The sequence below is a fragment of the Anoplophora glabripennis genome, unplaced genomic scaffold (genome assembly GCF_000390285.2).
Source record: "Anoplophora glabripennis isolate ALB-LARVAE unplaced genomic scaffold, Agla_2.0 scaffold22, whole genome shotgun sequence".
NCBI classification, from domain to species: Eukaryota; Metazoa; Arthropoda; class Insecta; order Coleoptera; family Cerambycidae; genus Anoplophora; species Anoplophora glabripennis.
In genome coordinates this window covers 482,809-499,640 of record NW_019416298.1, presented here as the reverse complement: position 1 = coordinate 499,640, position 16,832 = coordinate 482,809, and the positions used below count along the sequence as shown (strand labels likewise).

At 33.7% G+C, this 16,832-nt stretch overlaps 1 protein-coding gene across 1 annotated transcript in view; it reads left to right on the top strand.

The window, feature by feature from the left end:
• LOC108917252 overlaps positions 1–16,832 on the top strand; it is a 156,189-nt gene that overhangs the window by 27,149 nt on the left and 112,208 nt on the right. Inside the window, exons 3-4 of the mRNA XM_023453976.1 lie at positions 7,401–7,582; positions 15,212–15,314. Of these exons, the coding sequence (XP_023309744.1) occupies positions 7,401–7,582; positions 15,212–15,314 (285 nt within the window). The remainder of the gene's footprint in view (positions 1–7,400; positions 7,583–15,211; positions 15,315–16,832) is intronic.

Genomic DNA, 16,832 nt, shown 5'->3' with positions numbered 1-16,832 from the left:
TTTTGTACTAATGTAATTCAGATGATGTTACAATAAATTGTCCTGAGAATGTCAGGGGTCTTGGTGTTACTTTTGACAGTTTTGACGAAAAATTAACATTTAATTTCCTGATCAAACAGTTATTCACGCATCCTATAGAAACTTGGAAGTCGGTATTAGGAACTTCAAGGACTTCACCGACATTACTCGTAACAAATTGTTTGTTTTTTAACACTTTTCTAAGATTTAAGCTAACGCATGCTTCTTTCATCTGGAATCCTTGATATGATACCTATAAGAAAATCTTCATTGACGATTTTTTAAAATATTATTAAGGGATTTTATTCTCCCATTTGCATTTCTTTGAATATATTGATTTTAACATTTTCTTTAGAAAGCTTTGGAGCATATAGACAAAAGCAAGCTCCCCTATTTTTGATAGAATTTTTGCAAAATGATTTTGATGATACAGCTCCACAAAAAAGTTCTGTACCTCACCATAAAAAAATACACATACACAAGATCTATGGACTCATATCTCGAGTACATAGATCTTGTGTATGCGTATTTTTTTATGCTGACTACGAATCCGCAGCCCAAAAACTGATTTACCAGGTCATTTTTTAGTAAAACGCTAAAATATCCCCTAAAATAGGGTGAAATACTGAGGATAAAAGGTAAAGCTTTACAATGAAATTGAAAATTTGTAAATACTTTGAGAAAACATTTTAAAATAATAATTTGAGCATTGGAAAGAAATATATGCGAATTAAATTCACACCAACCCCTACGAGGGTATTAAAATTCCATGTTTAAGATTAAATAACGAATGTTAGTGCAAAACAATGTGAAAAACCATAGCCTTGTATTTTATACTACCATATAAATATAAAATGTAGGTTGATAGACAACACACCAAAAAAAAATATAATATAACTTATCCCTAAAAGGGTTGGAAACCGCCTACAGATCAGGGTTCCTCTTACTCCTTTAAGTCACGGTCGGCGTAACAATTTTTGTTAACATAACTTTAACATAAATTAATTTATTAATTACCCTTAACGTTCACGTTCAGATATTTCTACGTACTAATTTCTAACCCTATAAAATATTTTTCTTAGAGAATTTCTGAATGCATCTTTTACTGAAACTTAAAGAAAGAAATTAGCTGGTTTAAATGTTCAATATTAAATTTCTAACATTGAGGAAAATATAAAAAATATTTCTTTTTAATTGTACTTTTTAAACGGGACATTTTTCCGGATATGATGGTGTAAGTTTCTTTTGCCCGAAATAAGATACTTATCTAAGGCAAGGACCAATGAGTCTGTCTTTAGTACTAAGAAAGACACGTCTAAAAGAGTGTACCACAGAAATAATGTGTCACACAAAGGACAGATAAGGGTCGGTCGACGACTTTATCGTCTGGTAGTAAACTAATCTCTTTTCAACACATTGCTCTTATGGTAAGCTTTTTTGGCACTTACTGCTAGAAACGGACGTATTATTCCTACACAAGTCATGTTTCTGCAAAATATAAAATTATTATCAACTTTAAAAAATGCAAGTATGTGTCCTGTTTAATTAGATATTTGTATAAATATGTAACCCTTACAGGCGCTATTGTTTTAAAATTTATTTAAATTCTTTTTTCTATTGGAGCAATATACAACTAGCATGAAAGTTTAATTTCTTTAGAACTTCATAAATTTGTAGTCTGTAACCGACAACAACTAACAGTGGCAAAAAAACAATATTTTTTTTTAATGCTACAAATTAATTGCACTTAGATGCTTAGAAGTTATGTACAAATTTTAAATTTTGTCACATGAGCACACTTAGTTCCTTCACGCAGAAGAGATATGGAGATTTGTGGGAACACTGCTGTCATCTTGTCCAAAGTCCACTCCCTTTTTCATCATGAACATTTTTTCTGTCAGCTTTATACTCACGACACCACTTGTACATACTAGTATGATTCATCATACCATCCTCATAAACAGTTTCGATTTCGTTACAAATCTGGAATAGCGTCGTTCCCCTTTTAAGAAGAAACCGGATTACGCTCCTTACCTCGCAGTTGGCGGGATTCGGAATGGCGGCACTTATTTCAACGCGCCACTACAACAACTGTTCTCAACTGATAGACAAATGAGCACGCGTTTTGCTTCCTTGACATTGAATGCAATGTTGCCAACTTTGTCCAAAAGCAACAGAGTATCAGAGTCTCAGTACTCTTTGTAGACATGCCTCGCACTTACGATGTAAAATGAACCAGTGGCGTTGGCGTTTGGAGAGGTTGGAAATATTTAAAATATTAAAAAATCTTCAATCTTCTTGTGGCTTTATAAAAATCATTTTCAGCAATAAAATAAACAATTTCCATTCAATAAGATGATGTTCGTGTGATGTTTCCACGGCAACATAAAATTATTTAGGTGTAAAAATATATTTCCATTTATAAATTCCTGTTTACAAATTTCTATAAAAATTGATAATCGTATCATTTTCAACATAAAAAAAATCATTTTCAAAATAAAAACCTTTGGATAGTCTAATTTTCAAATAAGGAAGAATGCGTCATTCTAAAGATTCTATAATCATTAATTTTACGTCATAATGCATTATTCATTAAAAAATAAAAATCTTTAGATAGTAAATGAATATAAAGGAACATAAGTATTAGATTAAGGAACAAAGGAGTCTTCTTGGCTCTTATACGAAATACGTTAAAAGAAGGTGATGAAAAATTGCTCGTGTAATCTTTATCAAGGCGGAGTTGCAGAAAAAGCCTTTTATAAAAGCTTCTATTAAATATATCAAATTTATGAGCGTTATACAGGGTATAGAAACAGAAAGAGAAAAAATCAATAGTCCTAATTTAGGTAAATATATAGGTTGTTGCAGAAAAACGTACTACAAATCATAGGAATGTTATTACAATTATTTTAAAAGAGGATATTATTTTATAGGTTATGAAAGCAACGCCTTAACAGACTAGAAGAAAGTGATAGCAAATAGAGAAAGAAATTAAAAAAGATATTGCAGAAGAATTACAAACGTTTCGGATGGTTCCCACCCAAGAAAACAAGTAAATAACGGAAGAAAATGATCCAGAAACAACAACTAAAACTGTAACACAAACAATGATAACAATAACAACAATAATAACAATAACACTAACGATAACGATAACGATAGCAAGAGCGATAGCGATAACGCTAACAACAATACTAACAAACAATAACTAAGCTATAGTAATATACAATAAAATCAATGCTATAGCAATAATCTTTTGGAAAATATATAAGTTTTGACTTGTTTGTAGATTTGGGAGCGACTTAACATAAGTAGGAATATCGTTGTAAATTTTGAAGGCATTATAACGTGAACCTCTTTAAATTTGCGAAGTTCTTTGTGTTCGAAAAGAAAAATTATGAATGTCGCTGCCTCTAATAAGTTTGCTGTATAAATGGAAAGGTAAAAGTTTGTGTTTTATTTTAAAAGTCAGATATGACGTACGAAAATAAATCTTGCATTCCAATTACGCCAGTTAGAGCTCGTAAATGCTTCAGATAATTGGTCGTAGTTACGCAAGTTAAAGGAATATCTAATGCAATTATTTTGTATTTTTGGACGGTGCTTTTATATTTAATTGTTAATGTAGGTCAATATAAAAAACTACACTGTGACAGAATGAACGAATGGCATGTAATAATTTTAAATCATTGTTCAGAAACTCCTTCTGCCTGTTCAACATATTCAGTATATTAAGTATATAATTTTTTCACTAAATTACACACATTAATTCAAATCCTAAATTATACATACTATCATCTACTATAATCCTTAAATTTTTGTAAGAGCTAACAGCTTTGAAATTTATCTGTTTATTTTTTATTATAAATTCAGGGTTATCTGCGGCATTTAATCTCCCTTTATCAAACGGTAGTTCAGTTTTCTCAAAGTAAAAAACAAATTATATTGCTATTGAAGTACTTAAAATTTAATCATCATCATCATCATCAAATCATCAAAGCCGCAAGAGATGCTATTGGAAGTTTTTCGTGTCATTTATTTTTCAGTCTATTTATCAGAACTTCCTGACTTTAGTATTCCTTAATAAAGATAATAATAAGGAATAATAAGGAAAAACTTTAATATAATTAGCGTGAATGATCACGAGCAAAAGCTATATTCTCGAGTGCGCGAAATTTTGGCGTCGAAATTGAAAGCAAAAAGAGCTACGTCTTCACTTAGCTCTCGCTAAGAACGAAATGGGACGATCTCTCGCATTACCTTTGATGTCTTGCCACCCTTTCATTTTAAATTTTTAATATATTGATTAGACGTAATGCACACTTTTAACTTTTAAAGTCATTAACAAAATTAATAACAAATATTGAAATAAATAGGTAGTTTGATTTTGAGTTTTTATATATTTTTCTGAATTAGAATAATTAAAATACTTATACTAATACTAATACTAAATACTAATACTTACTATAATACGGATTCATTATTTATACTCTGTTTTACTAGCTTCGCTATCAAAAAATACCTTTTATAATAAGGTACCTGCAACAAATAAGTCCCATGTTAATTTTATTTTCTGTAATCTTACAGATTTACTAAATTTAAAACCAATTTTCTTTCTAGTATTAAAATTTGTTTGTTAAAGTATTAAAATACATTTACTTGTATACATAAAAAGTAAAAAATATTACAATTAGTGTACGTTATTAAAAAACTGGGTTTTAATATGGCCCATTCACATTATTTTGTAATATAACATTAGGCACATACAATCTCCACAAATCAACAAAACTCAAATAGGAAACAATACATTTACAACAACTAAACAACTAAATTTAAATTATGTTATAATTTGAAGAACTTCAAATATAACGGTAACGTTGACTGTAAACAAATATTAGTAAAAAGTAAAAAATATGCGATTTATTTCATGTTGACAAGTTATTTATTGTACTAGATGATAAAATTATGTTTTATCGTCGAGTGAAAAGTTTTAATTCACAAGCGACGAAGGAGGAATAAATGTGACATATTTCAACACCCTTTATTTCGAAAACCAGTGATTTCGAATTTTTAGTTCAACAGGACATTATGTTCTAAAATAACTCAACAACAGTCTGTAATGACATAATCTTAGAAAAACCTATGTATAAGAAAACAATAAATTTATATGGTGTGTTGAGAATTGGAACGGGAACCGAGTGTACATACATAGAAATAAAATAATAAAGAGAACGTTAGAAATATAAATAAAAGATTGAGTTGTTTGTTTTTTTGCTTCGTCTTGTCTTGTCATTATTTTAACCATTAATTAAAAAATAAAAACTCGTTTTTGTTAAACGAAGAAATCGCATTTTTCATTATAATTCAGTCCACAAAACCTATATGTTTTTATAAACAGGGTGAATAGTGATTTGATTTGATATCTGATTTATCATTACTACTCAATGCCTATCGGAGAGCGACTTACTAATCTGAAGGTACCTACTATGAAAGCAAGACCGGGGTTGCATGAGGTGAAATAAGGTTTTCCTACGTGCGCAAAGTAGTACTTTTCCGCATGCATTTCCGTACGCAAAGTTACACTTTTCCGCACGCCGTGCGGATAAAATTTTTTCCGCACTTAGTGCGGAAAAGTAAAACTACTGAAAAATCTCATTGGTATGGAAAATTTACATTTATTTTAGTAGCTGTAGACTATTTTATGCAGTGAGAAACCGTTACAAGTGTATTTTCTTTTAACTTTTAATCGTATTTTCCGATATTTGTATTTCAGATTGAAACAAAAAAAACTAATATTTTTTAAGTTCCTTGTATAATGATAAATGATTAAGTATAATATTGTCAAACAAGTGCACCTGTCGACTTTGACATATGAATTCAGATTATTCCTCCATTTTTATGTCAGCAAGAATCTACAAACACCGAGACTTTTCCTCCCATCAAATCATAAAAAGTTTTAAACGCTGTTAAAATGAGCAGCTCTAGCAAGGAGCTACCAGATTCCATCCTAGCCTAGAGGCCGCAAACTGTGCAACTTTAAATTTATTGCTCCCTAAATCTGAACAAAATATAAACATTTTAAATACTGGTGCCGCAGCAAAGGGACAAATAGTATCAAGGAGGAGGTGATCCTAACCTATTTTGCATTGATTTACGAAAAACATTTCATAAATACTTTATGGAGTAAGTACTCTATGTTAAAGATCCTTAAAGTAAAAAAAAACTTGGATTTAAGTAAGTACCGCTTTTAAAAAAGGCCAAAATTGTTGACAAAAGTGAAGTTTCTAGATTTATCAAAGACATGATCAAATTTACCTTACCTAATAAAAGTTGCCACCATTTTTGCGTTGGTTGCAGGCGCTTTGAAAGATAATGGTTGAGAGGATAAAGGAAATTTGATAGTCGTCAATACCCAGTATAGAAAAGGAGCATGAAATACTCAATGTGTTGGAATAAATTCATTCGGTAAAATGCATTCGGAAATAGCTGCATATCTACAATTGAAAAATCCACAGCAGAATACAGGACGTACTTTCCGTCGTTCCTCGGCTACCATGTTGGCTGATACTGGAGCAGGAATCACTAATGTCAAACGACTGGGAGGCTAGAAATCAACGACTGTCGCCGAGAGCTATATTGATGATATGAACAGCTGCTCTTCTGAGTCAAGACAACCTTCATCAAGCCATGTCAATAACTACTGCCTTTCTACTTTAAATCAACCTTCATAAAGCCACATAAACAACTGCCTTTTTGAGTTAAGTCAACCTTCATCGACCGATTTGAATAACTGTGCTGAGTTAAATCAACCTTCATCAAGTCATAATATTAACTACCCTTCCGCGCTAAGTCAATGTTCATCAAGTTGTACCAAAAGCCATCCATTGCCCCCATGCAATCAATTTTCAAAATGTCAATAATTATTGTTTTTTTTTTGTTACAAATATTATGAACAGATAATTTAATTCCTATTATTATTTTTTATTGTTATGTAATTTTTTGTTGTTCAATTAAAAAGTATTGAATAAATTCTAACTGTATTTGCGTGCGGAAAAGTAACACTGCGCACTTCTTAGGAAAATAACTAATTATATTGTGGGAAAGGATTTAGTTACATCCACAATATCTAGTAAAACTATGAAGATCATTTTGGTTTTGAGCTTAGTAATTATTAGTTAATAACCAATAAGTTTGAAACTATCTGAGAGTTCTGTTGACAACTGGTCTTAGTTCTATACGAAATATTGTAGGTGCGGACGGGGCTATAGTCTGCAGAGCAGTTGTATTCTACAATATAATTAATTATAAATATGAAAAGACGCGTCTTTTATTTCTGACATTTCATTGTATTACCTTCTAAATAACATAATTTATTTTTTCAGCGATTTCTAAAAGAGCCCGTCGCAACGCAGTGTCTAGTACAACTCCAACACCCGATGACGACGATGAGGATTTGGAAGAAGAGGATTCCTCAGAAATCGATGACGATGGTAAAATATATAAAAATCCTAGAAATTCACCGTCCACATTGTGCCCCAGGGATGAGGAACAAGCGACTTTACTGGTGAGTTCAACATTTCCATCCTAAAACCAAATAAATGGGTTCATCGATTTTATAAAAATGGAACACAGGCCCCTGTGGACTGTGTTCATTTTGTGATGCAATTTTCTCGATTAAATTGAAAATTAAGTTTATAACAGAAGAAGGCACTATTTTATAATTGGAAAGACATGGAATTACTTCCGATTTAATAAAAAAAATTCTAAGAAGGGTTTAGGTATTACTTTGAAAAATAAAATTAAACTGTAAATGTTTAACCTGCATCATCTTTGATTTGCATAATTAGTATATTTATATATTTTATTTAGGTCAATTCATTAATCGCATTCCTACCATTTATCAGATTTTTTTCGGGTATAACGCTACTTATTCTATTTTTGGATGAAAAATTACCTCAATGGATTGGGGATTAAACTAATGGTCCTAGGATAAGTGGTAAGGAAAATTGATTGTGATAATAAAACCCTAATGCTAGTATTCTATTTCCAAAGATTAACGTATTCAATCTAGATCCCACATGATATAAGTACTAAGTAAATTCTTTGTTGTCAGGACACTTTTGTGTTTAATATAATTTATTGAACGATTCTATCAGTAATTTTGTTTTTTAGTAAAATTGTATAATTGGTTTTTATCCAATATGTGTATTGCCTTCTACTTTGTAAATTTCTATAAATTACCTTTCCCTTTATACAGGGTGTCACAAATTAAATTCTGCAGGTCTGATAGAATATAAAAGAAATAAGACAATTTTTTCCTATGGAACATGGGACTATTGTCTTTTGCTTTGAGACACAGAACACCAAAGATTTTTTTAAATTTAATTTTGGTCAATTCAAATTAATTGCATTTGGGTTAGTTTCAAATTGATCTCAACTAGCGATCTCTACAAGACAGTAGAAAACTAACAATATTAATATTTTTAATATCGATAATTTACTTGTACCACAAGATTCATGGCAATATATTGTATTTAGTAAAAAATATCATTAAAAAAAATTATTGTGGTCCTGTTCCCCAAAAACAAAAGAGGATTCTGTTATCTTCAGAATGTATGGGATCTTTTTAAAAACATCCTGTACGTATACAGGGTATTTAATTACAAATTGGCTAAACGTCACCAAGAGATTCTACGATTTAAGTTAAAGGGGATTTTTCAAATTATGTTTTGAGAACCTTTTGTTTTCGAGATAAGATGAAGCATGTTTAAATTGACAAATTTAAAATTTTCTTTAGTCATATCTTCTAATTTGACTTGGGGACAATTAAGGCGGATCTCGATTATCATTACCAGTATCATTACAAATTCATGTGCTCCAGTACTCCAGTATTATTACAATTTCATGTGCAAAATTAATTCTGTGGATCCTTTTATAAGAAATAAATGTCACTCACTGTGTAAATAAAATCTATGACATATTTCAATTTTTTCAGTATAAAAGCTATAATTGTACTCACTAAAATGCATCGTTCTAGAGAAAAATAGATTTTAATTTTCTACTAGAGTTACTTAGATAAGCTATAGTCTAATTAAATCATATGTTTTTCTAAATTTGTGCCTATATTTATAATTTTTTATAATTGGTATAAATTACACTCAAATCTTAGTATCTAATGAGATATAGCCTTTTGAAACTAAATCTGTGAACATTTAGGGGCCTAGATCTGTTATTATGGACTTTGAAAAATATGTAAGTTAGTCTAAAATAGTCAATATAACTGTGTTCTTTAATAAAATCAATTAAATTAAAATACGCCAATATACTCAGCTATCCTTAACTGCTATAGAAAATTGAAATCCTTTTATCTCTGGCATGTTTTTTTATAAAAGGACTCTAATTGTACCTGATATATGCTCTTCTCCTGTTAAATTTACTAAACTAATCTTTAAATTATTTATTATGAAAAAATATCTTATTATAAAATGTGTTCTATAATACCTTCATAATGTTCTGAACAAAAAACATATTTTCCAAGCAGTTTTTTGTATAATACCCTATGTTATCCACCTCATTGGTGGTAGTACCAACTTCGTTCAATAATGACTCCCTTAAGCCATATAAACCATTAGCTTACTTTTTGTTTACTTTATCTTTCAGAATTCGCGATATGAAGAACTATATAGGGCTCAATCAGGATTTTATAAGAAAAGTTTATTTTAAAGAAATCCTTCATCTAGAACAAAATGAGGTTACCAGTGGAAATACAAAAGTCTTCTACTCTCACAATCCTTCATTTTAAATATCGATTACATACGATTAGTTTCGAGATCAAAATTACACCTCATAATCAGGTCACTTGCAAGATGAGGAGATATCTTTTGCCAATATACCTTTTGACCTTTTTTGTCAATAAAAAATGTATTTATTAAATTTAATCCTTGGCAATATAGTCTATTGCGAATTATTATACGAAGGGTGTTTCTTTTTTAGCAGAACTTCAGTAGCGCATAAAGGTCATTTTAAGCAAAATATTCTTAATGAACATACTCGTCAAACATTTTCATTTTCGAGATAAAGGCGTTGAAGTTTTTAAAAAAATAATTTTTTGGTTTCACCTTGACTGTTGTCATTACAGACTTAGGGCTTAGGCTTAGAGAATGGCTTAATACAACTTATTAACTTTCTCGATTATTTTGCTTGGGGTTTTATAAAAATACATTTTATTCTACCCCAGAGATAATTAATTAAGATAATAGAAACCGCCTGTAACAAAATATGACGAAATCAACAAGAGTTTGGCAGTTCATTATAAATCGATGCTGAGTTTGTAAGAAAATGGGTCTACTTTGAACACCACCAATTTGATTTATGTTTTCTCCAGCTAACATGTTTCATTTACAGATTTAAATTTTGTATGTTACTTTAAGTTCTCGATAATAAATGAATACTAGTGACCTCAGTTATTATTGTAATGTATTGGCTGGACCTGTGTCGTTTATTATAGGAGATACAGCCATTAAATTTTAATGGAAATCCGTTCAACGTAGAAAAAAAAATAAAGAACAGTTTTTCTTCCTAATATTTAAGGATTCTAAAAATGGTAGAATATACCCAAAAAAAATTTTTTCTTTCAAGATAGTCGGAAAAAATTAAAGTATCCTATAAAGACAATATACTATATTTTCCAAATAACCTACAATATTAAAAGGAATGATTCCCCATGTTATTTTGAGAAAAAACTAATATATTTCGTTTCTTAGACCTATTGTGATGCAATTATAATACATCCTTTTATTGTTCGATTTAATTCAGGCATATCTTGAAGGATATAACTTAATTCTCTACCTCTATTACCTCACAACCTCACATGATATTTAAATTGATTGATAATAACGCAGGTCAACATTTAATTTGAAAAAAACCACCGTACTCTACATAAGTACCCAGGGGTTTTTGAGGTCGCTGATTCCGATGTCGAGATCGGTTAAGCTCTATCACATCAGGTTCAAGGTCATTTGAAGGTCAAACTAAGAAAAAGTGTTTGTAAAAAATTTAAAAAATTGATACATAGGTTTTTTGGGTCCTGAGTCTGAATCCGATATCGCTTGATCTCTATCACCTCATGTTCAAGGTCATTTGAAGGTTAAAGTAAGAATGGAGGTGAAAATATGTTTACGAATGTTCACCTACCTACTTTAGTCTGTTTATCTGTGTGCCTTTTTACCTGCACACGTGTCTGATTGTTTGTTAGTCTTCAAATGACCTTGAACCTGACGTGATAGAGCTGAACCGACCTCGGCACCGGAATAAACGATCCCAAAAACCTCTGGGGACCTAGGTAGAGTCGGTGTTTTTTATAAACTAAATGTGTGTGTAATTTAAAAATTAAAAAACATTAATATGTTGATCAACCACTTCATTATAATTCCGAAGAAAGATACTGCCAGTAGTTTCACTGATTGATTTCTTTTTACGATCATATTTCTGCTTGGTACAGAAACCTCTATTTTTTATTCAAACTAAAAATTTATTTCAAACGAAAATCAAATTATCTGTTATATTATTCCTTCGTTTGATTTTTTAAGAATATTGAACTGTTTTAATAGTATTTGTCCCAACAGTTGATTTCCCTTAATTTATCCGAAATACTGTTATTCTAAAATTTAGTGGTTCTGATTTCTTGACGTGATATAAAGGAACATGACAGAAGTATCTGATCCATCGAATGCATGGGAGGATTATGATTTTTAAGAACTTATTCTTATGATTTTTAAGAACTTATTCTTTGATGCTAAATATTTATAATTTCCGGAGAATAGGGTACTTACGGCATCACAACGGTGTTGTGTTTCGCCAAGAACTGTTGGATAAGCAAGGCGGTGGTATGTGTCGGTGCGCTGTTGTGGCGCAAAATCCACGTTGTCGTATTCGACCCTTCGAGCGAGCATCAGAATTTCAGAACACTCAGTATATTCCTAGAAGTCGTCTTGTACCTACGGATATGCCTGAGACCATTGAATTGGGAAGGAGGCGAAACAAACAAATTCGCCTACCTTTCCAATCCAAACCAAAAACCCGCCACGGTTGCAAAACTAATCGCCGTCGGCCGGGCAAATCAAAAAAGCCTTCACGGTATCATTTCAGACATCGAAGACCAATTTCACCGATGTTTCCAATGGCAACCGCATCGCGACCGATCTCGCCTGGGTCTGCCATCCCTGCGCTCAGTATCCGCTGCAGCGACTCTCGCAACCTGCAGACGAACCCCGGGACGCTTCAGGGCGATATTTGGAAACTACCATCAAAAATGTTACTAACCTTTCGAATGGTCAAAGACGCTTTCGTCAATAACTCGAAAAGTTATTGAGCGATCGGTACCGAACCCTCCAACTACGGCACTGCTTCGTGCCGTGCATTACCAGTCCACTTTTGAACCCGTTCCATCCAGTATTAAAACCCCCGTAAGCCCTTTTACGAAGACGGGGAAAATTTTACCGATGTTTCCAGTTTCCCCGCCTTTGGGCTGAAAGGACCGTCTTCCGAAGGTCCCACCGCTTTGGCGGTTGGATGCGATGCTCGGTACCCTAGGCCGAGACCGCGGGTAGAGTTTTCTCAATATGGGAGAAAACTCCAAAATCCCCGATGCCGACATCAACCATCCGGAGAGGCCAGAGGCGCTTTTTACTGGAAATTTTGGCGGACGATTCACAAGCGGTCCGCCAAAAGCATGGCGATCGGAGGAAAGCGATCGAACGTCTACTTCCGACGTTCGCAGTATATGTTAATTGTGAACCTTTATTGTCTGTTAATTCTGTTCAATAAATACTTTTAACATATCTTCCACGGTTTGTTGAAAAAAACCTGTCATCAAACTCAAGACCTTTTGGAGCTCAAGTTCACAGGTTCGCTTCATGAGGCTCCCGTCAAGGCTGCCACACCTTGACGCGGACATCTATAGTGCCTAGCAACCACTACTCGCTTCACGAGACATACCACCCGAGGTAGCCTAGCCTGAGGTGAAGGCCCTGTTTGATAGCCCCCTGCATCGAAACAGCGGTAAATTCCAGGATCCTTTTTGAGACCTGTGATACCGTCCGAGACTGACCACCTCCGACGAAGATCCTGTGCGATAGCCTCCTGCATCGACACAGCGATACCCCAGGCTCCTCCAGAGACCAGTGTACCGCCCGAGGTAGCCCAACCTGAGGCGNACATAGGCTCCTACGAGACCTACAATATTCAGACTATCGAGATCTGCAAATCCGAGGCAACTTTCCTCGTCAAACCTCTAGGCGGTCACTCGTCGAGGCAACCTTCCTCGTCAAACCCCTACGAGACATTTTCTTTGCAATCTACGGATTCAAAGCAATAGTACGCACGTCATCGCGGCGGCGTACTTCAAAATTTGAAGAAGTATCCTTACTTCTCAGGGCTCCCTCGAGAGATCCACATTTAAAGTAGAGTCAGTGCATCTATATGACTTTCGGAGCAAAGGAGCTGGCTCCGACATTGTCCTACGGGGTAAGATGTATCCCTGCGACGCGACATCGATATCCAGTGCTACGAGGATTGGTGCCCTCGAAGGTACAACAAATAAATCAGATCGTGATTCTTTGATCAAGACTGAGCTGGACGAGACCTCGTTCCCCCCAAACGCTATCTCGGTGCTCCGTGGAGAGTCTGGGGAGCCGAAGGTGGTAGCTCGTAGTAGTAGGCGGCACGGCGATGCCACAGTGCCGTACAGGCTGAGGTCCGCGACTACACGAGTTACCGATACCACCTCGAGTATCCCTCAAGACGTGCCCACGGAAACCAGTAGCATGCAAGAGTTACCACGAAGTGGGTCAACCACACATACTCGGGACGAGGTTATACCTACGTACCAACTGGTAGTGTCCGGGGAATCCCATGAGCCCAACCGCGGTTCGCGGTCCGGTCCCGATGTCGGCCTCCGATATCGGGTGTTCCGGAACGTGGAACCGTTGGCGCCGGCGATACACACAGCATTTTCACGAAATGGTACCCAGCGGGATCAATGCGCATCTCGTTCGGATGCCATGGCATGCGAAAACTCCTCAGCCGACTATGTCGTAGGTGACGTAGCCGGCTCTTTCCATCTAAGCAATTCTGGTACATCGCCCGTCCACTCTCATGATTTCCCCCGAACATTCGATTACCGCCTAAGTAGTCCCTATTTAGAAAGTAGGCCATATCCACCACAGACCACAGTCGCTTGAAAATCTGATGCGATCTGGCGTCCCAAGTGACGATCGATTTGAACTTCGTGCGTCTCTATCGCGGACCCAGGTCAGGGAACCAATAATTCAGATCATAATTCACGACATGGCGCTCGACGTGGGGCTCTAAGTTCAGCTTCGACGTCATCGCGACGAGCCCAGGTTGTTGAATTCCCTCACAATTCTCAAATATTAGGCACTTCAGATCAAAGAACTCGACATGGCGCCCAACGTAGGGCTCGATTAGAACTCCCGATGTCTCCACGGAAGACCCATGTCGCTCAAACACTACACAAAGATCAAAGAACTCGACAACGTGTTATCTCTCGTGTTCTTGTTATTTTCACCTAATTCTTCACAAATTGCGCAAAAATTGTAGTTAGTACTCCTTGTTAACTCTACGACCGGGCAGTAAAAATTCGAAGAAAACGGTTAGAAGGACCTTCACATTTGACCAGATCTCGCCTTATATTCGACGTCTTCTTGGTCTTCCTGAAAACATTTGTACCATTGATAAACTCGTGAATGTGACATAGTATCGTCGCCAAAGGCATTTTTTAACATTTTTAACAATTCGTTGCACTTAATTTCGTTTTTAACATAAAATATCTGGTCTGACATTTCACCACACAAAATCACCAAAAACGCTAGCTAAATGCAAACTAAGCGTGGCAGCTGCCTGACAGTTACGTCACTGACAGTAGTATCACATAGAATATTAGGCGATAGCTATTTTGTCTGTGGTAGTATCAATACACAAAAAAATAATCAACTCGATAGACAAAATGCAACACGCGCATCAGACATTGATTAGTCAAAGAATTAAAACATTTAAATTTAACGGGCTAATAAGAATAATAATTTATATTTTCACTACATTTCCGCGGGAATAGGTATATAGCAATTATTAAAAATTAAAAAAAGTAAAAATTATAAACAATTTTTTATTACAGGGTCAGCAATGTCTAAGAAAATGTTCATCCGATGAAGACTGCAAAAGTAAGAAGAAAAAGTGCCTTTGTGATGGAGCTTGTGGATTATCATGTATAAAACCAGGTAATTGTACTTAAATAGGTTTTTTATTTATTAAAATAAAATAATAAAATAGTAAACAAAGAATTTACATACCTACTTACTGCTTCGTAAAAAGCAGTTTTTGTATATTAGTGCATAAATGGCACTAGTAGATAGTATATTATTGAAATAAAAATTAATAATATACATAATCAACTTTTTAAAACAGATAGTTTTGTTGTTTGGAATTGTTTGAAGTTGTTATTTATAAACAGGAATATGTAACATATTTGTTTTTTACAAAGGTACATTTCTTATTGTAGGAAGGTATCAAAATATTGGTTTTTACCATACAATTAAATTTTCCCTTCAAACCTGTTAGCTCTGCCAGGGTATTTCAATTTTTATTAAAGAGAGCAAATCGCTGTTTGAATACACAGACCCCGAGAAGAACGAACTTTTTGCACTTTTTACTTTTTGAGTTAAGTACGACAAATTATCTATTTTTCAAAACGCAGGACAACGTATTTTTTACCACAGCGTGGCCAACTATGGATTCGATTGAAAACGGTTTGTGTTACTAAAAAATAGTTACTGAACTACAGGATCCTTTGAAAAAAATATAAGACTTATTGGCAACATTTCAGAACTGTTCAACTGTAGCCGCTACTAGAAATATGAAATTATTAATTCTTTGGATATAACTCTGGCCTGAAAACTACTCTTAAAGAAATCACCAACGTTCGTCAAAACCACAACCCACCATCTCTAATAATATTTGAGATGTGCAGGTACATTGCATCGAATATGTTATGCATTTTACTACGTATCTATATCCCGAAAAGATAAAAAAGTACTTTTGTAGTACCTTGATTTTGATTTTCGAGAAATATTGAACGTTGAAAGTCACATTTAGGAATCTTAATGCTTTAAAGACGTGCAGGACATTTCTTAGTTTTGGTCGTTTTCTATAATGCACTATAATTGTTCCCTTTGTAAAAATATTTTCAGATAGAATTTAGTAAAGAAAACGATGTTTTCCTACAATCTTTCAGATAAATAAACTTGTTTTACATTTACATAAAAAATAAAAGTAAATAAAACAAAAATAATTTTGTAGTTCAACTATATCTTGATATAATATACGATACATTTATGGTACACTTAAGGGTATAAAATAAACAGTTGAATTAAAAAAAATAACCATTTACAAAAGTGTACCAACTGATGCAGACAAAAATATTAGTAGTATAACAAAAATATAAAAGACGTCTTGAACTTTGCAATTGGTTTCATAATCAAAGTGCAGCGGATTCCAACTTAACAATGAACGCTATGAAACGGATGAGTGAGGGTTTTTTCAGCTACTCTTTGAAACTCAATAAGTCACACAATAAGGTATACGTACTACAAAGTGAATACTTAATAGAACATAGTACTAAAAACTCATATTCAATTATAAAACATAATGAACACGTTAACAATATTAAAACTAGTAAATAACCTAACATTCGAGACCAATTATTATTATCCTTATACATTTATTTTTATTAACAAATA